Genomic DNA, 27,993 nt, shown 5'->3' with positions numbered 1-27,993 from the left:
TTTTCAACATTTTCATATAACATTCACCCCATAACATCATATCATCATTAGCAATTATTTAGAGAGAATAATAACATCAACAACGCAGTGAAACACTAAAGAAACAGTAAAAGAAAAACATTCACAATAGAGAGGCCAGGATTTAGGTCAGAGCCCAAGGCAAAACCCTGCAAGGGGGAAAACCCAACCAAATTCTTCTTCTATTAGATATTCATCAAATGCTCAGGTGAGATACAATGTACAGTAAGTATGAGACATCAATCACATTAGCCACCTAGGGCCAATCCAACAACAGGCCATATCATACTGTCATAGTCAATGTCATATCATGGATACACTGCCATACATCAAAGTGTCATCACCATATCAAGATCACTGTCATTGTCATTCATTAGAGTCATTGTTATGTAACAAGGGCATTGTCACTGTCAAGTAGATCATTGTCATGTCAAGATCAGATTGTCGTTGTCATACACCAAAGGTCATTGTCATATAGATCTTTATCATATATCAAAGGCGTTGTCATGAAGATTGCTATCACATATCAAAGAGCATTGTCATGAAGATCGTTGTCACATATTATCATAGTCATATCTAAATCACTGTTGTAAGGGATTCTAAAGGTCACTACCATATATTGATCACTATCATACCAAGATCACTCTCATGCATAAAGGTTATAGTCATACATTAACTGTCATGGGTCACTGTCATCAAACTGTAATTCTCCATCGTCATATATCCTTAGGTCACTATCTCATTGTTGTAGAGGTCATTGTCTCACTGTTGTAGTGATCATTGTCTCACTATTGTAGAGGTCATCATCTATCCATTATTGCAATAAGTACCAAACAATATTATCTAATCATTATACGAAGTTTTGCCCCAAAGATTATGCATAATCATGGATAGGTCGCAGATATTGCAAGGGTGCAAGCCACAGAGATAAAGTCAATCCATAGAGCCACACAGAGATGAAGTCTAAGCCACAGAGATACAAAAGTTGAGACACACAGAGATACAAAAGTCGAGCCATATAAAGATACAAAAGTAGAGCCATGAAGTCGAACCATCATAGTCAAGCCACTGAAATTACTATATGAGAGCCTCAAGGTTATGTAATCGAGCCGTTGTATAAGCAAGCTACTGTAAGTATAGCGATGCCATTGTATAAGCAAGTATAAACAACCCATTGAAATGGAGAGCGAGCCATTATATAAGTAATACGATGCCACAGAGAATGGTGATGCCACTACAGAGATACACAAAGAATTGATGTGAGTTATGTGAGCCCTAGAGATTATTGTGAGCCACATAAGTAATGTGAACCTCTGCAATGAGCCATTGTCGTGAATGCGATCCTCTGAGACCAAGAGCAAGCCACTGTAAATAATTAATGCGAGCCACTTAAAAATATGCCATACAATCTTACCCATAGAGACATGCCATACGATCTAGTCCACAGGAAAATATATACCATAAGAAATTGTCATAGGGATTTTCCATGTGAAACTGTCCATAGAGGTATGCCATGCGAAACTGTCCATAGAGATTTGCCATATGAAATTGTCCATTCAATGATGTGTTCCAAATGAGTCACAAAAGGTCTCTTTATATACAATTTGTTGTAGGAAGGGGGTCCTTATGAGTTAAATGTGACCTTCACAAAGTGAGGCTAGCTTTATCTTTTAACCAATTTGCCCACAACAAAAGTAAAAACTCTTTTAAATATATTTACCAAAGATTACTTTGATGAATGGAAGCCTAAGTTTGCACCACATTAAATGTCCAGAGGCCCAGAATATTAATAATAATATTTCCTTTTTTTGCTCAATTGAATTCTTCCTTTGGGGCAAGATGGGCTTCCTTTGGGGTCTATGGGTTCCAATGGGAAATTTGTCCCATAACTGCCCTCAATTTTCAACACCCAGTGCACAGGTCAAGGATTACATCTACGTGATAGTTGACAAGTTAGCCAAGATCGCACATCCCTTTGCGATCTCAATAGATCATGAGGCAGCACAAGTGGCGGGCCGCGGATTTATTCTTCAAGGAGATATTTAGACTCCATGAGTTCCCTAAAAATATAGTTCTTGACCGAGGTGGCAAGTTTATAAGTGCATGTGGGCAAGGGCAGGTTTGGTGAGAGCTATATTTGTTGATGTATGACGAAGATGATCAACTTTCAAGTGTCACACCATATATAGCAGGCAACTCAGATACTAAGAGACGCCTTTTACCTGCAACAAGAAAAGGAGTTACTGTAATAAGTCAATCAAAGGACAAATCATCCAAAGGTTCCTTGGGATTAGACAATAGTCGTCCAAAGGAAGCAAATAATACTAGTGTTGATAGAGGAAAAACTACTGCAAAGTGTGTGAGAGAACCAAAATTGAGTGGGAATGCTTCATGGAGGAGATGTAAAGCTGGAAATTGGCAATAGGGACTAGAAATTGGCAAGACCAAATCTCTCAAGGAGGGGAATTGCAATATATGCTACATCAATTTTAGTTTTTGCCGCGAGTGTTATATTCGCTAAGGGAAGGCTATTGATCAGAGTGTGGCAAACTACTATTCTATCATACGTGAGGGAAAGCTCAATGATGAAATTGTTTGTGGGCATGTTGCTCACCTCGAATGTGCTCTACTTTGTCATATGGCAGGCGGGGAGCAAAGCATTGGCTTAGATGTGTAATATTATTGTAGGTGATGTGATAAAAAGACACACATGATGATGCTTGTTTCCAGCATACTTCATGCACCTGAGTCTCTAGAAGTACGAATTGATATTGAGAAGAATTTGTATCTTGCTTTATGTATCATATAGAGTACAAGGAAAATTGTGGGTGTTGAAAATGTAGCGAAGAAAGGTCTTCTGGCATGTGCCTTAGCCAGTAAAGACCTTGAATTGTCTATCTCTAGCAGGAATGTGAATTCATGAGTTAGGCTTCAGTTTTGATGGGTCAATCTCCAATTCACTGGAATGGTCATCAGTGTATTGCATGCATAGTGTTGAAGCTTCAGTTCGTTGGAGTCTTCTTCAGTTAGACTACAGGATGAGGTGGCAAAGACAAGTCCAGTTAGGACGAGTTAATACCTACAGAGTCAAGTTCAGTTAGGGCAAGTTAAGACTTCAAAGATAAGTGAAGAGAGGACGAGTTAAGTTCTCAGTTAACTAAGTTCACAACTAGAGGAAATCAAGGAGCAACTCGAGCCAATTAGTTGAGAACCAGTGCAAGTGTAACTGAGACTTGCTCCAGTTAACTAGCAAAAGGAACTCGTTCCACTTGTGTGAACAACCATTCGAACTTGGCTCCTTACACGAATTAAAGATCTAGGCACTACTTACATGCCTACCTTCTCTTACTCGTACTAAGATAACACACATGTCATCCTCCCTCTAGGAATAGGCACTACTTATTGGATGTATGCCTACCCCACTCACTACCTACCCACAAAAAAAGAGAAGGACGAAGGCACAATGTTGGATAATTCATTGTTGCAAGTACTGCGCATTAGTTGAGGAGCAAAGATCAAGAATTTGAGGAGCAAATTGAGATTAGTTTTCAGCAAGAAGCAATTGTGTGTGCGAACTGAGATCAAGAGGCAAGGCTGAGAGCATCTTCTCAAGGCCAAGCGCAGTGATCAAGAAGCAGCCCAAGAACGATTGTGGAGCTGAGATAAGTTTCTCCAAGGCTATTTGCTGGTTGTAGTAGCATAATATTGAATTTGTAAAAGATCTATTTGCTCAAAGAATAATCAATAAAAGCCCACAACAACAAAAGCAGGTTTTCCCATTTGGGTTTCCTAGGTAAAACAAAAGTGTCAAATTTATGTGTGCATGTGTTTTTATCTCAAGTATTTGTAAATATTGTTCCATGTTGAATGTTAAGAAACTTTGTATCATGGTGAAAGCTAAACTTGGTTTCAGTTTTAGTTGCCTTGTTTTTCAATAGATTCATCTAAGTAGTTGCATATTTTCAAGAAAATTAACATGGTATCAAAGCCACACTCTGTATAAAAACCAGCAACAGAATTGTTCAGTCAGTGAAGAGTGCAGTTTAGTCAATAGGCTTGCGCTAGAGTTTGAAGAGCAATATTTTAGATAGTAGTATGTCATTCCAAAGACTAAGGGAAAATCATTGTTTAGAGGGATCCTCTAACTTCTACTCATGGAGGGAGCAGATCTCAGTAGTGTTGGAAGATAATGGGGTGCTAGATTTTGTGAAGAACCCACAAATTGTGCCCACAGATGCCCAACAGTTGATCCAACATAACAAGAATGACACCAAGGCCAGGAGGATCATTCTTAAGGGATCAAAGACCACATTATCCCTAATCTCCATGGGAAGATGATAAAAATGATATGTGGAAAACCATCTTGGATTTGTATCAGGGATCCAATGATGCCAGGAAGCTTGCCTTGAAGGACAAGCTAAGAAATATCCGGATGAGCAAAGGAGAGCCCATCATTGCGTACCTTTCCAAGTTCACCCAAGTTTGGGATGAGCTAGTTGGAGTGGGCGAGACTATAGCAGACAAAGACCTTGTGGGTCTTGCACTACTAGGACTTCATAATTCTTGGGAGAATTTCCAGGATGAAGTCAATGACAGAGAAAATCTTCCCAATTGGCAAAGGTTGTGGGGAGACTGCGTCCAAGAAGAAATCCATATGGGGACGAGAGTTGGAGGTTCAATAAAGACAGAGGACGAGGAGAACCTAGCCTTGCCAGGCAAAGGAAGCAAGGTCAAGGGCAAGAGGAGTCAAGGCAAGGTTGAGTCCAGTCAGAAGGGCTAGAAGAAGAAGAAAGATCTTAGTAAGATCAAATGATTATCTTGCCACCAGTTTGGACACTATGCCACTAAGTGTCCTAACCGAAAGAGGGGTCTAATAAGGACCATGTGGCAGCATCAGCTAAGGTAGATGCATTTACTTCTCGGTTCGAGAAGGATTTCTCATTGATAGCTTGAATGGAAAGTGGGCAATAGCATATGGTACATTGATTCTGGAGCATCCTTTCACATGACCAGTAACAAGGAATATTTTAGCCAATTGAAAGAGAATGACATGCAATTGCATATTGAGCTAGGAGATGATGGCAGGTACTTGACCAAGGGCATGGGTATTGTCAGTTTTGAGAGGAAGTCTAGTAACTCTCTCCATCTCAAGGATGTCCTCTATGTTCCAAGCCTTAAAAAGAACCTTGTTTTAGTTTCCACCCTAGAGGACAAGGGTTATGATGTCATTTTTAGCAAAGGAAAACCCTACCTCAAGCACTTAGCATCTGGAGCCATGAAGCAAATTAGTGTGAGGGTGAAGAATCTTTACAAGTTGTAAGTTGAGACAGAGGTAGCCTTGAGCAACAAAGTATGGCGCGAGCATGGCAAAGACATGGGGGAGCTTTGGCACAAATGCATGGGGCATTTGCATCATGGGGCATTGAAGATCCTTCAGCAGATAGCCATGGGGCTACGACCGTGTAGAATTGACCAGCATGAAGTGTGCAAGGGCTACACGCTTAGCAAGTATGCCAAGTCATATTTTCAAGGCCAAGACAGCAGAGCTAAAGGGATTTTAGAGTTGGTGCATTCCGACGTATGTGGGCCCTTCTCTTCTCTATCCCTCATGGGACACAAGTACTATGTCACTTTCATAGAAGACCATTCTCGAAAACCATGGATCTTCTTTATGAAGAAGATGGAGGAGGTGTTCTCCAAGTTCATGGAGTTTAAAGCCTTGGCAGAAAACCAAACCGGGAAGAAGATCAAAGCATGGAGGAGTGACAATGACGAGGAATATGTCTCCAATGCTTTCAAGGATGTGTGTGCCAAGGAGGGCACTAGGAGAGAGCTTACAACACCCCATAACCCTCAGCAGAATGGGGTGGCTGAGAGGAAGAACTACAACATAGTTGGAGTGGCCAAGGCCATGTTGCATGACCAAGGGTTGCCCGTGTTCTTGTGGGCAAAGGCATGCAACACTGCAATATTTTTGGAGAACAAGAGTCCATATAGGGTGCTTGGACAAGTTACACAAGAGGAGGCTTTCACAGGCAAGAACCTTGATGTTTCTCACTTCCACATCTTTGGGACAAGAGTTTACTGTCATGTGCCCAAAGAGAGCAAGAAGAAGCTAGGGCCCACAGCTGAAAATGGAATTTTCGTGGGTTATTGTGAGACACCTCAGGCATACAAGGAGTACATACCATCACTCAGGAAGCTAGTTATCAAGCAGGAAGTGAAATTTGTAGAGGATGAAGCTCTGAGGGAGTCCTTAGAGTGAGAGCAGGCTGGAATGCCTAAGGAGGAGCTTCTTGCTCCCAAGCAGGAGCCTCAACCAGTACCACTGACTGAGTCTCATCTAGGTGGCAAGCAAGTCATACAGCAAGATGACAAGGAGTCATTATAGGATAAGGGGAGACCAGGACGAATGGAGGCAGCCATTTAGTCAGTGACTCCCAGCATAGGGAGTAAGAGAGCCAAGTGGGTTGAGAGGTTGATTCAAGAGGCCCGGGAGCGAGTTGAGGCTCCCAGCTCTACATTCAAGTAGAGCAAGCAGCCACAGAGATACACTGGGTACATGGCACTTCTGACTGAGTTATTAGACTCAAAACCTTCTAATTTTGAGGAGGTAACCTCTCAACGGGTTTGGTGGGATGCCATGGTGGAGGAATATTCCTCCATCATGAAGAACGATGTCTGGGAGATTGTGCCATGCCTAGAGGGAAAACCAATGGTAGGCTCACGATGGGTGTACAAGGTGAAGCATGGATCAGATGGGGGTGCGGAGAAGTACAAGGCTAGGTTTGTGGCCAAGGGCTTCTCACAGGTTGAGGGCAATGACTATGACGAGATGTTTGCCCCAATGGTTCGTTATTCACCCATCAAGACGATTGTGGCACTTGAAGCTCAGATGGACATGAAGACAACATTCCTCAATGGGGTGGTTGAGGAAGATATTTATTTGGGGTAGCCAGAGGGGTTTGAGACTTTCAGCAGAGACGCTCATGTTCGTTTGTTTAAGAGAGCTCTTTATGGGCTCAAGCAAGCACCGAGAGCCTGGTATACTCGCATTCGTAGCTATCTTCAGGGATTGGGCTTCACTAAGAGTGAGGTGGATGCCAACCTGTACTACATCATGGTTGGAGGGATTTTGCTCCTTCTAGTGCTTTACGTTGACGATCTTATCTTGACTGGAGTATACAACTTGATCCAGGAGTACAAGGTAGGTCTTGCAAGAGGTTTAAGATGAAGGACATTGGGCTTATGCACTATTTCCTTAGGCTGGAGGTATGGCAGGATGATGAGGAAATCTTCTTCGGCAAGGGGAAGTACACTACAGAGATTCTCAAGAGGTTTTGTTTGTAGGATTACAAGCCCATGACCACACCTCTAGTCACAAACTGGAGAAAGGTGGACACTTGTAGAGAAAAACGAGTAGATGCCACATTGTATAGGCAACTCATTGGGTCGTTGATGTACTTAGTCAACACATGGCCTAATATATGTTTTGCAGTGAACCAGTTGAGTTAGTTCATGATGGACCCTGTCAAAGTTCACTGGGTTGCTGCCAAGTATGTCTTGAGGAATCTCAAAGGCACGACAAATTATGGGTTATGGTATAGACAGGTTGATGGAGTGAGGATTGAGGGCTTCACAGATGCAGATTGAGCAGGAAGCTCCACAAATCCGCAGAGTACTTTAGGTTGCATCTTCAGCATTGGGCCAACAATTGTTTCATGGTTTAGCAGGAAGCAGAGATTAGTTGCACTCAGTTCAGCAGAGTTTGAAAACATGGTTGCTAGCTTGGCAGCATGTGAAGCCATCTGGATGAGGAAGTTGCTTGTGGGCCTTTTTAGGCAAGAGTTGGAGCCCACTGTGATTCACTATGACAATCAAAGTTGCATTAAGCTCTCTAAGAATCTAGTTTTTCATGACCGCTCCAAGCACATCGACATCAAGTACCATCGTCTCAAGGACAGTGTGTAGAAAGGGACAATAAAGCTACCGTACATTCCCATGGATGAGTAGGTTGCAGATATCTTGACAAAGGCCTTAGTCAAAGGCAAGTTTGTGTTTTTCAGAGATAAGTTGGAAGTTCCACAGAATCCCTTCCTTGCTAGGAGGGAGTGTTGAAAATGTAGCAAAGGAAGGTCTTCTTGCTTGTGCCTTAGCTAGTAAAGACCTCGAATTGTCTTTCTCTAGCAAAATGTGAATTCATGAGTTAAGCTTCAGTTTTGATGAGTCGATTTCCAATGCATTGGAATGGTCATTAGTAGATTGCATGTGTAGTGTTGGAGCTTTAGTTCGTTGTAGTCTTCTTCAATTATACTACAGGATGAGGTGGCGGAGACAGGTCCAGTTAGGACGAGTTAAGACTGTAGTGTCAAGTTCAGTTAGGGCAAGTTAAGACTTCAGAGACGAGAAGAGAGGATGAGTTAAGTCCTCAGTTAACTCGGTTCACAACTACAAGAAATCAAGGGGCAACTCAAGCCAGTTAACTGAGAGCTAGTCCAAGTGTAACTGAGACTTGCTCCAATTAACTAGCAAAAGGAACTCGTTCCACTTGTGTGAACAGCCATTCGAACTTGGCCTCCTTGCATGGATCGAAGATCTACAAAAGCGGAGAAGGACGAAGGCACAATCTTGGATAATTCATTGTTGCAAGTAGTGTGCATTGGTTGAGGAGCAAAGATCAGGAATTTGAGGATCAAGCCAAGATTAGTTTGCAACAGGAAAAAATTGAGTGTGCAGGGCAAGATCAAGATGCAAAGCTGAGAGAATCTTCTCAAAGGTCGAGAGCAGTGATCAAGGAGCAGGCCGAGAGCAATTGTGGAGCGAAGATAATGTAACGAATAAAATATATATAAATAATGTAAAATAATGTAAATGATAATAAGCATAAATAATTATTAGTTAATTAGTAATTAGGTTGAAGAGGCATGTCTAAATGAGACGTGACTCTTCATGAAGAGACACTTGCGTGGTATATAAGCAAGTTTCTCATTCTCATTGTAAATCATTCTTATTCTCATTCTTATTCACACATTTAATATATAATATTTGTATCCTCATGGATATCTTCATATTCCAAGTCTTCTGGAGTAATTAATTTGTAGAAGGAACTTTGTTCGCTTCAGATAAGTTTCTCAAAGGCTACTTGCTAGTTGCAATAGCAGCATATTGAATTTGTAAAAAGATCTATTTGCTCAAAGAACAAACAATAAAAGCCCACAACAACAAGTGCAAGTTTTCCCATTTGGGTTTCCAGGGTAAAACCAGTGTTTTTAAAACCGTTTTTAAAAACCGGTTACCGGTCAAACCCGCCGGTTAGCAAGGCTGTCGGTCCGAACCGGCCAAAAAACCCGGTTTGATAGGGCATTTCGCCATTTTTTAGCCCTAACCGGTGTAAACCGGCCGGTTTTAGGCACGCCCACTGAAACATGCAAAAAAAGGGATTTTGACTGTGGTTTAGGGGTTTTGGGGGGGAAGTAAAGGTGGGATATATTGTTATGATAGATCCTATAACTGGAATTCAAAGTGATTTGCTACGTATGGAAGGGGCAGAGGTCATTGGAGTCTACCATGGTCTTGTGAATGAAAAGCTTGTTAATTTGGCACACAGGTATCTAAAAGTCCATCCAAAGTGTTCTTGAATGAAGCAGTAGTATTTTTTTTATGTGTAGTTTAGTTTGATAAAGATCCTTAATATTTGTTCTTGCATAACCATTTTACTTTTTTGTATTCGAATGCCTGTGTTGGTATTAAGTTATTAACTACTACACATCTGAGATTTTCTGTCAAAAGTACAACAATTTTCATGCCCCTTTAAATGAATTCTTTCACAGAAGTTGCAAAAAAAATTCTTCAAAGGAATAGTTGCCAAAGTTATTGAGAGCCTAGCCTTCCTGTAACCTGCATGGAACCCGTTTGGTAAGTGCCTCACATATGTTGGCTGCTTCAAAATATCTTTTAAAGCCTGCTTCTGCCACATCTCTCTGATTATCTCCTAGCGTCAAGGACGCTGATTTTGCCTCCATTGCACTAAGAAGCTCAAATTTAACCTTGACCTAGGCCATAAATAGCAAGAAAGGATTATGAAATGTGCTCAGGTAGCAGATGACATTGTATGTCTGGTCTGTTGGGCTGTGGTCAATGGTTAAAATGGGGTGTTAAGTTGTTAACACAAATGATCCTGGTTCATACCTTGATGGGCATAGAGCCATAGAACAGAGCATGCTTTGGCTGAATTTGACAGCTCCCCACATTGAACTCGGACTGAGATAATGTGGACATGGGGTTCATAACTCTCCACCGATAATTTTTTCTTTCTTTATCCTTACCAGAAAAATGACAATTTTTTATTGTTGTTTACATCCAATTTATCACCCCACCCTCCAGCCCATAAGCGAGAGGTATTCCTCATAGCTTATGAAGAGCCTCAATGTCGATTGCCTCACAAATAGTGAACATGTCATCTGCAGGATTTGAACTCTGGTGGGGAAGATAACAGTTTCTTCTCTCAACCACCTGAGTTAGACCTATTTGACAAAAACATGATGTTCTATCTCTGTTGTTTATCCATTTAGACACATTTCCAAAGCTTCAAGTTTCAACAGCTTGGACTTTATAGGCCATTTAGAGCCTCATTTCTTATGTATTTTGCTATTTTGTCGATGATATGTATTGTACTCAGTGCCATTTTGATATATTCACCTTTACATGGTATATAAATGAGCAAACTTTGCATATTTTGTCTCTATTGGCTTGGAATCATGGTTTTACATCTTAAAAATAGTTTTGTTTCATTAAAAATTAATTATTTAATGTATTTTTTTAAAACCGGTTCGTTTAGACCAAACCAGTCCCGGTTAGACCGGTTCCGGTCGGTAAACCGGTTCATTAGGTGGACCGGTCTGGTCACCGGTTCCGGTTTTAAAAACATTGGGTAAAACAAAAGTGTCAAATTTATGTGCATGTGTTTTTATCTCGAGTATTTTCCACTACATGTTGAATGCTAAGAAACTCTATAACTTCGTTAAAGCTAAACTTGGTTTCAGTTTTAGTTGCCTTGTTTTTAGTAGATTCATTTATGTAAAAATTTCTCATTTCCCACCCCGGTTTTCAATTTCACCTTATTTCTCCAAAATAGTTAAATGCCCTTTCCCATATCCATACATTCAACAACTGAAAAAAATAAATTTTGCTGAAAACACAAATTCTGGAAATTTTACAGAATGCTGGAAAATGCAGAAAATAAAAAAAAAATCAACGGGTACAAACAGCCATTTAACACATTTAAACACACTAATTTTTGGTCAAGGTGACCCTGAAAAAGCCCCCTACAACTCTTGGGGAAAACCAGTTCAAGGAGCTCCTCCTTATTTCTGAAAAATGCTTTTTTACAGTAAGAAATATTTAGCAAGAATCAGCAAGTAAACTTTTACAACTTATCTCGTTTTTCGTGCCTCATAGCCAACTGGAAAAACTTTGCAAACAGTAAAATCTGAACAGCAATAAATGTTGTACGTCCTCCTCGATTTCTGTGCCAATTTTCAGCCTTAAATTCTGTTGTACAGCCTGCCTAGAAAATCGTGCAAGCTGCCAAAAATTCTGTTGTACGATTTCCTCGATTTCTATGCCGAAAAATGTTGTACGGCCTCCTTGAAAATCTGTTGTACGGCCTCCTTGAAAATCGTGCCAGCAAACTCAGATTTCTGCTCCTCGATTTCTGTGCAAACTGTTGTACGGCCTCCTTGAAAATCGTGCCCAAAAATCTGCCTTTCACTGTATGCTAACTCAGCTGTACGGACTTGCTGGAATGTTGCCTTGGAATGTGTGCCAAGCTGCTGCCTCCTTCTCCTCCCTGTCCAGAAATCTCCCTTGCTCTCTTGCTCTCCTTCTCTCAATCTGCTCATGAAAGAATGAATGATATTTTCCTCCTTTTCCTCATTTAATCTAACCCTAAGTGACTTTTGGGTGATCCCTAAATCCAATGGCTAAAATAGATTGAGATCTAGGGCTGAGATTAAATGCTCATTTAAATCTCACTTTCTATTTTTTAATTCACCCCACTTTAATAAAGACCCACTTAGTCATTTATTTCCAAAGTCACTTTTCCTTTCTAATTTTACATTGACTTTATTAAAGTCACTTTAAAATTAGACTTTAGTAATAATTTTATCACTTAAAATCACTTTTAAATTAGATTTGACTTTATAAAAATTATAAAGTCACTTTAGGAGAAAAATTAAATTCTTTTAGACACTTTTCCCTAGGCCAAAGATCAAAGCCTTAGGGAACCACCTGTCCTCCGGTACCAAATTTCGACAATCTAAGTAGTTGCAAAGTTTCAAGAAAATTAACTATGGGAAGAAGCCTGCAGAATAATAAAGAGTCATCTCTAAAGAAGCTTTGTAGTGGAATGAATCAGGCAGATATTGTGGAGTTATGTCAAAATCCAATAACAATTGATGATTTTAGGTCTTTCAGATTGAGTGGGGAGGTTGAGCAAAGAGACTGCAAAATCCGGTTGAATGCTAAGCATTACAAATGAATTTGGCCGCACTCCAAGGGATATTTTCAGATATTTCTTTGAAGTAGTGATGGAAAAAGGAGAACCGTTCTTGCGGCACCAAAAATTGCAATTGCTTAAGAATAAGCAATGTCGTGAAGGTGGGGATTATAATGACCTATTTTGATTAAATTGCCCAAGGGAGGACAAAGTAGCTTATCGAACCCCAAAGGCTATAGTCATTTGTAAAGGGGAAAACCCATTATTTAATGTTATTGGGGTAGCATTAGATAATTTGGGGTAAATGGAGGAAAACTTGTAATGGAAGTCAAATTTGGGGAAAATGGAGGGAAACTTGTGAGCCACTCGGCATTAAAATTAGGAGGGAAAAACCCCAAAGGAAATCTATAAAAAGGAGGGAGGAGATTCATTTTGATCATCATGGATTGTTGATCTTTCTGATTTATGAGTTGAGGGTCTTAAGGGTTTTAACACCCCTTTCCTTTGGTTGGTTTTGATGGTGAAAGATTCCACCCTAACCAATCCATCTTTACTCTATCTAGAAAATTTCTGAGGCAACCTTCATCTATTTTTTTTGCAACAAGGGTTTTTGAAACAGTTTCTGAAGCAGCAGCTTACCTTCAAGGCATTTCCTGTGGCAGAGTGGGCTTAGAAGACAGAATTTTGTGGCAGAATAGACATCTAAGGCTTTGTTTTGGGCAGCGAGGGTCTCTGAGTCCACTCTTGCAGGGAAATATCCTGTTCCAAGCAACGAAACATCCCTCAGCCATTAACAGAGGCTGCAGCCTATCCTTAAGATAACTTTTTGTGACAGTGTGGAGTTTATAAGGCTGAATTTTGGGACAGCACAAACTCCTGAGGCAGTGAGGGTTTGATGTGATCCCTACTGCAGCTGCGTGCTGACTGCTGCCCCTGAAGTACTCATTATGACAGCAGCCCATCCTTAAGGTCATTGTTGAGGTAGCGAACTCAGTCCTAACGCTTAATCTGTGGCAGAAAGACTGTATTGATGACAGCGGAAGTGCCAATTGTGCGCACTTTCTGAGATGACAATTGTGGCAGCGAAATCCTGTTGAATTCTGGTTTGTGGCAATGAAAGATTACTAGCAACATGGTATTGAATTGAGGCCAACAGTAGGCTGGAATTCCCTCTGTGATTCAATGGATTAGTACAGCTGAGGTAGTGAGGGGATCCCTTCCCGATAGCAGCGATGTGGGAAACCCTGTTCTGAAGCAGAGCATTTAGGGCCATGGAGAACCTACAGGCATGTATAGATTCCCTGTGGCTGCAAAAGTTGAGGTGCTGATAACAGAAATAAACAGAGACCGTGAGGAATAGGAGAATCTGGCTCAGAGGGACTAAAGCAACAAGATCCAAATCCAAGGTAGCTAAGTGATACAAGAAACCAAGACCGTAGCTAACTGTAAGGTCAGACCAGTAGCATAGGGACAGCAAGGACTGTTGATACAATCACTACTAATTTGTGAAATTAAATTACAATGTGTTGTTGGAAGGATCATAGACTTGTACCCTATTGTTAAATTGGCTTTATTTGTATGATTTATTGGTGAAATCAAATACTTGTTTACAATATTTGAGCGTTCAATACTATCTGTGTTTACATAAATTGGAGGCATATTGTGCTACTAGTTAGAACACAAATTTTGTCATGTGCTCTTTCAAACCCTAAGGGTAAATTTCCACTGTGGGATAATACATCTACAAACCTATTAAAACAGGGCAGTAAGCATTCATCTTCAGAAATTTGTCTAACCAGGGTTTCATTTATAGAATAAGAATTTTTTCTGGTTAGCATATTTTTTGTACACTAATTTCCATCATTTACTTGCAAAGTTATATTGATTTTCAGTGTACTTAGGTGTTGGTTTAGCTAATATTGTGATGTAGATTTATATATCAAGCCAGCAGGACAACAAATACAAAATCCCTCCCTTCGGCCATTAGACCCCATTATAAGGAATTGGTCTTGTATTGGTTGGCTGAGGTTACATTTCACGAACCCTCCCTTCCCCATGTGGTACGAGTTGAGGCCTAAAGAGTGAGGATTTAGGACGAGGTGATAGTGGACCCTTGTCCTGTGTGTGTTGGCCATAATGGATTGTACGATCTTCTGCAGTCCAATAAACTAAGTGGTAATAGGATGGAAGCCTCCAACCTAATAGTTTGGGCCCACTTGAAGTGCATCGTGCAGGTAATCTCTCCTAGTGCGAGAATAAGCAAACGCTGCAAGTAATCTCTTCTGGTGCAACAATAACTAAGCAGGTCAACATTAAGGTAGTCCAAGTGGTTATCACGTCTGACAACTCCAAATTGGACACATAATCACCAAAATTGTGTTGCCTAATGGGCACACAAAAGAGAGAGACAGACGAGCCGAGTCAAGGAGAAGAGCCAACCATGGAGAATGGAGAGGTCATGAAGATTTCTCACACACTTTGCAACCCTTGTTTGCACCAGCAGATTGATGGAATCAACACCCAAGGGCAAGAATGAGACTGAGTTTCAGACTGGGGGAATGACATGGTAACACTAAGAGGAAACATTATGGTGAGGGAAGAGTCTCAAAACTATCTCTCTAGTGTTTGTTCTCCTAACAAGGTCAAAAGTGCTAAAAACCAGGGTTCAAAATGGCAAAGGTGTGTTTGCACATCAAACAGAGATGGGGATGGCAAGACTGCAGACAAGCAGAGAATCATGGAGTTAACAGGCTTTGATACCAATGTCAGAGATAACTCCAGAATTGGATGCTTTTCATTAAGCTTTGAACCATATTTAATACAATAGATGAGTGACTCTTGGTTTTATCTTCCACGAGGTTTGCCCATCTTTTCATATTCCTAATATTTAAAATTATTAACAATTACACAAAAATCCTGTAGGAATTATGTGTCCAACACTTATGTGCCTTTAAATCCTAATAATATGGTTGAACATGAAACATTGTCTTGGTGTAGAACCTGTCAAGATTTGCATGATGAGAATGCATGTCCATTAACCATACAAACTATGGAAAAAAGTGGATATGAATTTGAATATGACAACATGAATTTTGTGAATGATGATTACTTTGCATATGATTAGAATAATGAGTGTGATCGTGTTTACAATGTCCAAAGGTGGGTGTTTAATCATTAATGTTAATGATGATCAAATGAGAAAGATCAAAGGCCAAAGCATTGATGCAAATGTCATAACTAGAATGTATGAAGCCACCAAAGGTTGACGCATGATTCACTTGAGACATAGATGTGGGGTAGAAATGTAAAAATGCATATCAGAGTTTCACTATGAGGGCCTAACACCTGCAAACCAAAATATGACATCAAATTTTTACTCCAGGGATCTGACACCTGCAAAACAAAATATGGAACCAAAGTTCTGTTGTAGACATTTGCACCCTGTAAACAAAAGTGTATATTAGTGAAAGTTTGATTTGTAGTCTGCCTCCCACAAAACCAAGTTGGAAAACTAGTCAACCATTGCAGAAAGGCAACCACTGTAAATCAGAGTTGGAGAACAAGTAAGCCACTGCAAAAGGACTACGCATTCAGACAGAGCTATGGAACAAGCCAATCCACTGCTAAAACATAATGATAAGACCCACAAAGCATGAGTGTGGAATAAAGCACCTGAAAAGAGACATAAAACAGTCACATGCCGAATGGAGAAAAATAACTTGACAACTTTGGACCCTTACGAAGAAATTGTCACAATAGCAACTAAAACACCGCCAGTATAAAAGACACAACCAATCCTTGAAAAGGGGGAGAAACCTTGGACATTGTAACAGAGTAGAAGGAAGAAAGGTTCCTAGTCAAAAGCCAACAAGATCTTTTAAGAAGTCAATTTATACTAAATAGACAGCTGAGGACGTAAGTACGAAAAAAATGGCAACCAACATCAAATGTAATAAAAGGGAAAAAAACGAAAAAGAAAAAGATGATTTGAAATTTCAAAAACAAAAAGAAAAATTGCATAGATCCATCTTAACCCCAGATCTTTTATGTGACAAGAGGCTTTCACTTGAGAGATTTTTTTAACCCTCTCGGTGCTTCATAGATCCAGGGTTAAGATAAATCTATGCTAGCACACTATTTCTATTGAAAGCTTTACATTTTCCATCACATTCTAGAGAATAAATGCATAGAAGAGACTCGATAGCATACCGATTAAAATTGGAATCTATAACAAGGCCTTATTAGAGCAGAAGAGCTTTCAATAACATGTCAAAAAATGCCTCAAACTCAAACATAAGGTCCCAGTTGTCATAACCTTTTAACAAGAACACAAGATTTATGAATTGCATGTAAAAGAATGCCATAAACTCCAAGTTGAAGTATGATTTTGTCATAATGAAGACCTACAATTATTCTACCACAAGCCTTAATCAATGTTCATTGCCCATATCTTTGCCTTGACTGAATGCTGACATTCTTGTGCTGATGTTGTTAAGCTAGGTTAGGACAATTATTCTACCACAAGCCTTGATCGATGTTCATTGCCCATATCTTTGCTTTGACTGAAGACTGACATTCTTGTGATGATGTTATTAAACTAGGTTGGGTGGATTCTGGAAAGCAATCCATGAGCGATCTAGTAATGAACCAACTCAACCCCTATATTTGGAAGAGTTGTTGGCTAGATGTGGAATTGCATTATCATGAAGCCACTCTTGTGCCTATTTCTTGTGTATGATATTTATGTGCTCACTTTCTCTCTCCATTTTAACTCAATTTATGTTATATGCAAATGAATGATAACCGTACCACCCTAAGAAAAGTCAAATCAACAACCCCAATTAAGTGAGATCTGAATCCAATTGGCATATAACATGAATGGCAAATGGCCAGTGTCACACACATTGGCCATGAAATGTTACATCCCAGAAAAAATTTCAACAATATAATATGCCATAATTATTAAGCAACAAAGTCAAGTAGTTGCAGACTGATAGTTATGAAGTGATTCCACCCTGCAGCAATTTCAGAAGGCCTATTCAGGTAAGGAAGCTTTCAGTGGTCCTAGTTGAAATGTATGCAATAGAACCTATTTTTCATACATCCAAAAATTACCTTACAAGCCTTAATCACAACCACGACATGTCTTGACCACTGTCAAGATAAGGAGAACTTAATTGGTAAACAAATCATTAAAATTAAGAAGAGAACAAACTACTGAAATGACAAGTTCCGATTACAACAACCGGCATGAAATGTCATAGAATCCAATGATATAATAAGTCTCATAGATGTTATGCAGTGTTGAAATGCAAGGAATTGAAGGTCAAAATGCCCTATTAAGGGACATGTGTGGATTAATTATAGCAATTAAACATTCACTCTGGTCAATTCATAACTTATTCAAGACTAGTAATACGTTCATAAGTGCCAATGTCATTTACAAGGTCTCCAAGTTCTGATACAAACAGAGGCAGAATAAAATGTAATTAAGTGCTGTATTTATGAGTCTCTCTTTGCCTTGATTTTCTTGTTGATGTCCTTGGAGAGTATCTCATTGACACATTTATCTGAGAATTGCTCAACGGCATGTTTTACCATGAACAGCATCGATTTGCAAGCATTTGCATTTCATCAGTACAAGTTAAACTATTATTCCTGTATGAAGATGTATAGAAAGGCACTTTTCTTGCATCTAGTATTGCAATATCAAGCTCTGGACTTGTGTAGTAATACTCAACATATTAAAACTATGTACAGGTAAAGTTCCTGATATCAATGCCTCTATATGAAATTTATCAACCTGTGCAAAATTTTGTACAAGAGCAAAGTCGAGAATCGAGATGGTAAATTGCATCTCTATACTTGCAGAGGATGGCACTTATTGCACCTCTATACTTGCAGAGAATAGCACTTATTGCATCATGACATTTCCAGCATTCACGTATTTGATTCTAACAGAATTGTCTGAATCACTGATACCCACGACCTCTCCAATTACATAAAATTAGTTCAAAATAGTAAGCAAGATGAAATCACCAGGATCATTGTTATATAGAACATTCGACCAATAGCCGGCAGGCTTTAAGGTGCACAGCAGTGACTGAGAGGATAAGAAACTTCTAGCAAAAGAGTTTATACACTCCCATGCTTGTCTAAGTACCCCATCAGCCGCTTCTCCAACGCACGCATAGGAAACCCATGAGAACACATTCAAATTTTGTCAATTTCAGCCCTCTGCAAACTTACAGCTAACTTAATCAGAAAGAACTATTCAACTGGCCTCAGGGGAAGTACCCATAACTACCATACTGGCCGATGCAGGTGGGGGTTCTCGATACACTTGCAACACCTTTAGTTTGCATACTTAGCAGTATAGAAAGATGAAAAGAGCTACATTTTAATGCAGGAAAAAGTGCTCGTGGCTGCTGTAAGTACTGACTTGGGATACTCAGCATACTCGGCGAGTATTCGCCAGTACTTGGAAGTCTGGAAGCCACGTATTGATTGTACAATACTTGATCAACAAGAGTTTGGCAAGTACACAGCTGGATACAGGGCCAAATGCTATACTGATATGGTAAATATGGAACTGGCCCTAAATCGAATGATTTTTTACAGAATCCCAGAAAGAGTTTGATACAAAGAGCCAACTGTAAAGACTCAAAAGGACTCGGTCTTTCTCGAGTTAAGGAATGTTAGTAGTATATTATCTTTTGGGGCTCTCAATGATGTAATGTAAAGAATAATTCAAAGGCTAAGCAAACGGTTTCAGTCCTCCAAAAGCCCTAGCCCAATAAAACCTAAAATACATCTTCATTCTACTGTCATCAGTACTGAACCGGACAGTAATAAACAAATATTTCTAAAGTAAATCGTGATTTGTTTATTCAAACGGAGTGACACCATACAGAAAACCTCTTAATCAAATCCCACATCTATAGAGTATTCAATTGACCAGACTACACATGACATCTGAAAGAAAAATAGGTGAAATTTCAGTTGGGGATTTGATGGATTTCATGAATAAATTGAAAAGAAAATTGGTGTGAAGATGGCTTACAGCTTGCAAGGCTTCGCCTGGGCTTCCTTCATTGATCCGCTGCCTGGCTAATGCGAGAAGTGACTGAATCTGAATGGCTTCGTCTTGATTCTGGGTTTGTTGTGGCCGACTGCTGCCTGAGGGATCCTCCTCCACATCCATATCTCTCAATTCTTAATTATCCTCTTCTGCTGCTGCTTGTATACAACTTTCCAACTTCTATCGCTGGGTGCAAGTATACTTCGATAGATGTGCCATGCCGTAATGCTTTGCTGATGACTTAGACAAACGAGCCCATTTCATATGGGTTGAGATATAACATTCACTTCTAAATCTATCTCTGTATATACACATGAACATACCTGTCATATCCCAGAGCTATTATTTTCGGCAAATGAGTCCCATCAATATGGGTTCTAGGGGTTTCGAATGAACCCACTGCCACGCATGGATCGGGCATCGACGCTCATCATTTAATTTAAATTATAGAATGATATCATTCAATTTTGTTCAGAGTGTTCAATTTTGTTGGTTTTTTTTTTTTTTTTTAGGTTTTGTGGAAAGAAAGAAATAAATTATTTTAATGTTTACGAAGTTAAAGATAGTTTATAGGACAGATTGCTTCTTCGTCTCGCTGATAGTTTATGAGACAGATTGCTTCTTCGTCTCGCTTTTTCATCTCAATGTATTTGACCTTTTTTTGTGAAGCTTCAAAATAAATACTCCCAGTTTTTAGACAAAATCATTTATTCATTTATTAGTGTAGCATTACGTATGCGGTGCATATCTTTATCGCTGAAAAAAATGTTTATTCATGGATGATACCAAAGAAGAATGGGAAGAAGGTATAGTTAAGTCAAGAAACCGTAAAGATAGAATGGCATTACATTATGGAATGGTTAACTTACTAGGATATTTGGATCAATCATAGTGAGACACTAAAAGTGAACAACTTGAATAATTTATTTGAAAAAAAAAGAGAAAATAATAAAAATTGCATACTTCCTTCCTCGTCAAGATATACCACAGTGGAAGATCCAAGATGCAAAAGAAGAAAAAAAATAGGCACAATGTTTTGGGTTGTACAAGGTTTCCTTTGTTGGCTACTTGTTTATCTATATATCTGAGTCTCATATGCTACTTGGCCTCATGGACGCGATTAAAACACTTCATTCATTCATTCATGGGTCTCCTTTGAATTATGGTAATCCTTGCACCCAATACCAAGAAACGCAATCTCTTTTATAGGATTTAAGGCATAATGCCCATTAAATAGTTCAATTCCAGGATTTTTAAGGTTTGCCATTTCCACCCAATAGCATAATAATAATGATTTAATTTTTAAGTTATTATCAAGTTATACATTATTTTGGAGTATGACATAAGATATTTGTTATTTTGGAGTATGGCATAAGATATTTGATTTTATATAGCAATTTGATTATTAAAATTTACAAATGTGTACATACTCTATCCTTATGTACATACTCTATCTTTATAAATTTGAACTTGTGATTTTTTAGGAGAAAATACATACTCTTAATCATATGTTCACATGTAAACACAAATATACCTATAGGCAATATCATTCACATGTCCATCTTAGTTGTATGTGTTCTCACTTCAACAATAAATGTATGCATATTTACAATGATGAATTTCAATCCTCGCTAAGATCATTATGGAAGCCCAATGTCAAATGTGGTGTAACTAATATTAAGAAGACAAAAAAATCATTACAAATTATAAAACTGGATGTCTTTAAAATCATTACAAATTATAAAACTGAATGTCTTTAGTGAGTGAGTTTTGTTCTCATAACTAATATATATGTATAATTAAAGTTATTTGAGGTTAGTTTTGGTGGTTGGTGTAGGAATTTACAGGGTAAGTTCCACAGAAAGAATACCAAAAGGACACCGCTCACAACCAGATCTCAAATCAATACACCAGTATTTTTGACGTGGTTAAAACCCTCAGAGTGCAAGGAGGGAAACAGTCCACGGCCTGTCCCAACGTGGGTACTACAGGCAATTTATTAATCAAAGAATGAAAATTTACATAAGCTTCTCTCATGCACGGATTACCCGAACAATGACCCTCCATGCGCTTTAAATAGAACTCATGGACCAATCGGGTGTCAAGCCACGGATCAAGTGTCGGTAATACCGAGGTGAGAGTGAACCGTCGGATCACTACATATCGTGACCGTCGGATTGTAAGTTACAAAATGTACAACGGTAAAGAAACACACTTTACCTAACTCTAACCTAACTCTATACTAGACCAAGTTGAACTTAACTATATCCTATGTGTCGGAATATCCTAACAGTTGGAAGGAATGTTATTGTCTTGTCCATCGAGATTGAGTTATAGTAGGTAACAATTTGAGCTTGTAATAAGTATATTGATGTGATGGCTTTAAGCTTTAATGTTGATAGGCCTTGTATCTTGAAGATTTTAAAATTTACATTGTTTGTTGCTACTATTACCCCTGTAATATACAACTATTTTATAAATTCTACAAACATATTGATTACAACTTGTCTTGAGAGACCTAAACCCTTGTAACTGGGAAAACAACTGTTCACCAAATCACTCGAGCTAAAATCCTTTGACTTGTGATTTAATCAATGCAATTTATTGTGTCAAGGTCACTCTACAACATAATACACTCTACAACATAATATGCTCAATTAAATACAACGATTCGTAAATATTGGAGGCCTACTCTGATTCGGAAATACTAGAAGAGGTTTCTCGTTGGCTTTTGGATCCTAGTCGTAACAGGGGAAGAAGGAACTAATACATGCATCACATCACCTCATACTAGCAATCGAAGACTCTATTAGGCCAAGTGTTAAAAGAGAAACATGAGAAGAGAAATGAGATAATCTCATTTCTAAACGATATCCAGAGGGTTTAGTGGTGACAAAAGGCTTGTCTAGAGAGAATGGATGCTCATTTGGCTCACCTAGAGATACACGTCTAATTTGAGTCCAAGCCACCTGAGCCAGTTGGTACAAGTGCACAGGACCCTGCTCTAGTGACATCTTCGAATTCATGAATATGTTGTTATGTTGTTCTTTTGTTTTATTTTGTAGTCTCATTATCATAGGGCACTGCCATGAATAATTATTGTTTCTTATGTTTTTGTCGAAACCTCATATATCCCTATATCAACCAATAGATTTGGTTTCTCTTGTCACTGATTGAGGTGAGTATAAGCTTTGACAGTGTTAGGTCCCTATAATACTAGTGTATTCTCTTATTATTATTTTCATTGTATCCCCTTATTGTTATTGTTGTGCCTATGTTGTCTCCATATTGTTATTATTGTGCCCCATAGAAGCCCACTATTGTTATTGTTGTGCCCTTACATTATTATTGTTATGCCGACTTTGACTATATTGTGACCCCTTAGACTCCTATATATAGAAAGGAGGTCTTGCCATTTGTATTATCCAAGAATTGTTCATTTATGTAATGTAAAGGAGGTTGCCCCCTCGAAGAGGCTGATTTTGAAGGCGTTGATCTATCTTTTCTTCTATTTTGTGAGCTGGTTTCATAACAATTGGTATCGGAGCTTTGGATTCTAGGGTTTCATTGTTTCAAACAAGTCATCATGGCATTTTCGCTATAACCTTTTTTCTACGACGTTTCAGAAGCTAAAATTAAAACCAGTTTGAGCCGAATCTTGATGAACCTTGGGTACGAATTTCAGATCTTGTCTCGCTATATTTTAGGAGATATGATCCAAGGAAGTTAGGGCTTTTGCAGGCTCCTGAATTATATCTCGAACAAGTGACCTAGGGAAAATCATCATAACTTTCTCTTTGAGCATCAGATTGAAATTTCATAAAAAGATATAAAAAGTTTTCTTTGTATTGGTTTCAGGTCCAAAGGTCGAAACAGTGACACATGGCACTTCGTACAAGTTCGCTCTACTGAACCAGTCTATAATTAGGTCATCGTGGGAGATTTGGAATAACTCTTTCTTGGAGAATCCGATATTGATCAGACTTACGGGGTTGGAACGAGGACTCAGAGGGATACCACGTGACAAAATTTCAGACCTTGGACATCCGAAATTACAGAGCTACAACATATTCAATATTGAGCTCCTACAAAGCCAAAAAAGGTGTGCAACCTTTTTTAAAATTTTGCATAAGTTTGGTTTGAAAAAATAGTTTGAAGGGACTCAAAGGAAATAGTGAAGCATGATTATCATTAATTGATGCCCCAAAGAAAGAAAATGGAAACACTTAATAAGCAACCTGAAAGCTCTAGCCTGACTCATGAAGAAGAGGAAGAAATGCAACATGATATATCAAAATTACGAGACCAAGTGCAACAAATTTTACTCTCACAAAAAGTAGCAAAAGCTAAGATGGATGGTTTAAAGAAAGGTGTGGAAGCTAAGATGGATGGTTTAAAGAATGGCGTGGAAGCTAAGATGGATGGTTTAAAAATAAACATTAAATATTTGAAGAAAGACATGGAAGGTTTGAAAGGAGGTTTGACAAAGTTGCCACAAGAAATGCTTCCTAATGGCGAAAAGGTAGTAGAGGGAACTCATGATGAGAACACAAGAAATGCTAGTCATGATTTCATAGGCTCTAACATTGGATTAAAGACCCACCAAGTTCCAAAGATCGATATGAGGAAGTTTGATGGCATGGATACTACAAATGGAGCAATATTTATGTCTCCATAATGTACAAAACACACAAAAGGTACGCATTGTGACTTTATATTTGGAACCCAATCTGTTTGTATGGTATCGATGGCTTTGCTTTCGTAAACAAATTGTCACTTGGGCAATTTTTACGAAAGAAATGATAGCACATTATGAGGATACAAAAAGCAACACCTTTTTTAGCCAATTGATAAATCTCAAACAAAAAGGTTCAATGGTGGAGCACATTGAGGACTTCCAAAAATTGAATATAAGGGTAAAAAATATTCCAGAGGAGCATAGGATTGATATTTTTCTTGGGACATTAAAAGATAACATCCAACATGAGGTTCGCCTTTGGGAACCTGATTCATTGGAGAAGGCATTCAGGTTGGCAAGAAAAATTGAAAGCAAAATTATGGCAACAAGGAAGCCTATCAATCACAACGATAAAGATGGAAGTGTTGTTGCTCCTAGCCTTCCACAGCCTACAAGGTTGACACCATAACAATTGGAAGAAAAAAGAGCAAGAGGTCTTTGTTACAGTTGTGATAGCAAATACACTAAAGGTCATAAGTGTGCTGAGAAAAAATTATTTTACATAGATTGTGAAGAGGAACAAGAAAAATCAAAAGAAGAGGATACACACCAGGAACAAAGCCTAGAGAAAGAAGAAATGAATCTGACCATATCTTGTAATGCATTGACTGAAATAAGCACTCCTCAAACTATCAAGATAGAAGGAGATATCAAGAAGAAAAAGGTAATAGTGTTGATTGATTCGGGAAGTACCCATAATTTTATTCGTTGTAAGATAGCGAAAGAATTGAATTGTTTCATATATCCAGCACCAGAGTGTCAAGTGATGGTTGCAAATAGAAGAACCATAAATTGCTCTGGAAAGTGCCATAATATCAAGCTATCCATGGGAGAATATGTTTTGAATATTCCAATGCTTTCATTTTCAATGGGTGGTGTTGATGTTGTATTAGGAGTCCAATGGCTACAATCTTTGGGTACAATAGCTTTTAATTTTCAAGAACTTTTCTTGAAAAAATTTCAGAAGGAAAGGAATTTGAATTAAGAGGTATCGTAGGGAAATCGAGAAAGATAATCAGCTCTAACGCATGACAAAGCTTCTAAAGAAAGAACAACGTGGCATAATTGCACGATTATGTTCGCTAGAGGTTCCCACGTCGAAATCATCTATTTCTCCAAATCTCCAAAAAGTCTTGGACAATCATTACAAGGTATTTGAGACTCCCAAAGGCCTCACACCTATTCGTGATCATGATCATGCTATTCATTTGATTGCAAGAAGTGTTCCTCTAAACATCAGGCCTTACAGATATCCCTATGCCCAAAAGAGTGAAATTGAACGTATGGTTGCAGAAATGCTAGAGGCTAGTATAATTCAACCTAGTCAAAGTTCTTTCTCTACTCCAGTAGTATGGTGCACAAGAAGGATGGATCATGGCGCATGTGTTCGGATTATAGGGAGCTCAACAAGCTCACTATTAAAGATAAATTTCCCATTCCTGCCATTGATGACTTATTGGATGAATTGCATGGAAAAATTTACTTCACCAAGTTGGACCTTCATTTAGAATATCATCAAATTAAAATGAAGATTGAAAACATTCCAAAAACAACATTTAGAACTGATGAGGGTCATTATGAATTTTTGGTCATGCCTTTTGGCCTTACCAATGCACCTTCTACATTTCAAGGTTTGATGAATTCCATTTTCAAACCCTTCCTTAGAAAATTTGTCTTCGTATTTTTGTTTTGGTGATATATTAATCTACATCAAGTCTTGGAAGGATTATTTTCAACATGTTGATAAAGTGCTCAAACTATTGGAGGAGAAATAGTTATATGCAAAAACCTCCAAATGTTTCTTTGGAGTACAAGAGGTGGAATATTTGAGTCATATTGTATCTCATGAAGGTGTTAAGGTAGACCCTAGCAAAATTAAGGCCATTAAGGAATGGAAAATCCCCACATCCATAAAGCATCTGCGAGGATTTCTCGGGTTGACAGGGTATTATCACAAGTTTGTTAGGAATTATGGGAGAACAGTAGCACCTCTAACAACGTTACTGAAGAAAGATGCATTTTATTGGACTTCGGAAGCAACGAAAGCCTTTGAACATCTTAAAGAGACAATGTGCCAAGCACCGGTCTTAGCTATGCCAGACTTCACAAAAACCTTTATTGTGGAATGTGATGACTCGAGAAATGGAATTGGTGTCATTTTAATGCAAGAAGAAAGACCCATTGCTTTTGAAATTCATCCAATCAAAGGAAAGCATTTACACAAATCTATTAACAATGTAAACTTTGAAACGAGAACTATAAACTCAAAATGGGAACTCTAGCCAAAAAACCCCGAAAAAACATCAAAAACAGTGTTAAAAATGAAAAGTGTGTATACTGGGACGATGGTTTTTTTTTTTTTAGAGTCAATTTTGAACATGTTTTAAAAATGGCAAAAAACACCCTAAAAACAAAAAGTGTTGATACTGGAACGATGGTTTTTTTTTAGGGTCAATTTTCAACATTTTAAAAAAATGCTAGTAAAACCGGTTTTTTATGTGCAAAAAAACAATTGTTTATGAGGAAAAAACACACTAATGTTTTTGGTAGAATAAAATTTTTCTTTCCTAAGTATAAATTCAACATGTTTTAGTAATGACCATAAAGATAAAATAATGAGATCTGAAATACATTAAAATTCTATTAGTTTTCATCCATGTTGTTAAACATATAATAACATCACACTAAAGATTATTAAAATTCTAATTGTTTTCAACCATAACATTAAAGATACAAAAAAAATGGAATGTTTTCAACCATAAAATTAAAAAACCATGACATTATGAACAAATTACATGACTAAATTAATCAAAATGTTATTATTTGTATATTGAATGAAACATACATTATATCTCTAATTTAATGTTGCATTGTAGATATTCTAAACAATAAAAATCATCATAATTAAGACATATAATCCAACAACATAAAAATGACTCATAACTTCTAATTTAACACCATATGGAAATCAAAATTTTTATTTCAAGATACGATGCAAATATCAGTTATATAAACTGTCTTAAACAATTATTCAAAATCACTCATATTTTCTTGCACACCATCAGAATTCACATCTTCAAATGAATGATTGGATGCAGACGAAGATGTTCCATATTCTTCTCTTTCATCAACTAGTGCCCCATCTGAGTCCAAATGCATGCCCACCATTTCAGGTTTCAAAATTCTTCTTGATCTACGATTGGTTTAGCAGACTCCCATCTCAACATTGTTCGTTCTGGTAACAACCTTTTCAGAATCTCTATTGTCTTGAAGCGAAGAGTTCCTCTCTTTGTTAAATTGAAGTCATAAACAAGTATGTCAACATCCTCCAATTTTAAGAGGTCTGTGCAGTGGCGATTTATATTTGTACCCTTTCTTTTTCTCTTTTCGCAATTTTTTTTGTCAACTACCATCTCTAGCATATACACACCATTGAATGGGTGTGTATTTGTGGCATACCAATGTACTTCAACACCTGTAACATCCTCATTTTCTGTAAAGACCTTTATAACCTTAGCAACCCAGAATGGATAGCCATTGGGATCTCCATCTGCTAACACTGCGATCATGCAACCCTTCTTAATATCCTGTATTGAACCCCTGTAAAAGTCTTCCATGGCTTCACGTTGTGCACGAGATCTTCTGGAACCAATATACATC

The 27,993-nt window shown here is 38.3% G+C and overlaps 1 protein-coding gene across 1 annotated transcript in view; it reads right to left on the bottom strand.

Moving 5' to 3' along the window:
- Positions 1-20,020, bottom strand: part of LOC149138845 (uncharacterized) — a 65,881-nt gene extending 45,861 nt beyond the window's left edge. The window contains exon 1 of the mRNA XM_089446804.1: positions 19,578-20,020. Within this exon, the coding sequence (XP_089302930.1) occupies positions 19,578-19,718 (141 nt within the window). The 5' untranslated portion in view covers positions 19,719-20,020. The remainder of the gene's footprint in view (positions 1-19,577) is intronic.
- Between the last annotated feature and the right edge of the window lie 7,973 nt (positions 20,021-27,993).

Source organism: Pinus tabuliformis, chromosome X (genome assembly GCF_031772625.1).
Source record: "Pinus tabuliformis cultivar Carrire ecotype Pingquan chromosome X, CPIR1, whole genome shotgun sequence".
Taxonomy (NCBI): domain Eukaryota; kingdom Viridiplantae; phylum Streptophyta; class Pinopsida; order Pinales; family Pinaceae; genus Pinus; species Pinus tabuliformis.
This window is presented reverse-complemented; position numbering and strand designations above follow the sequence as displayed.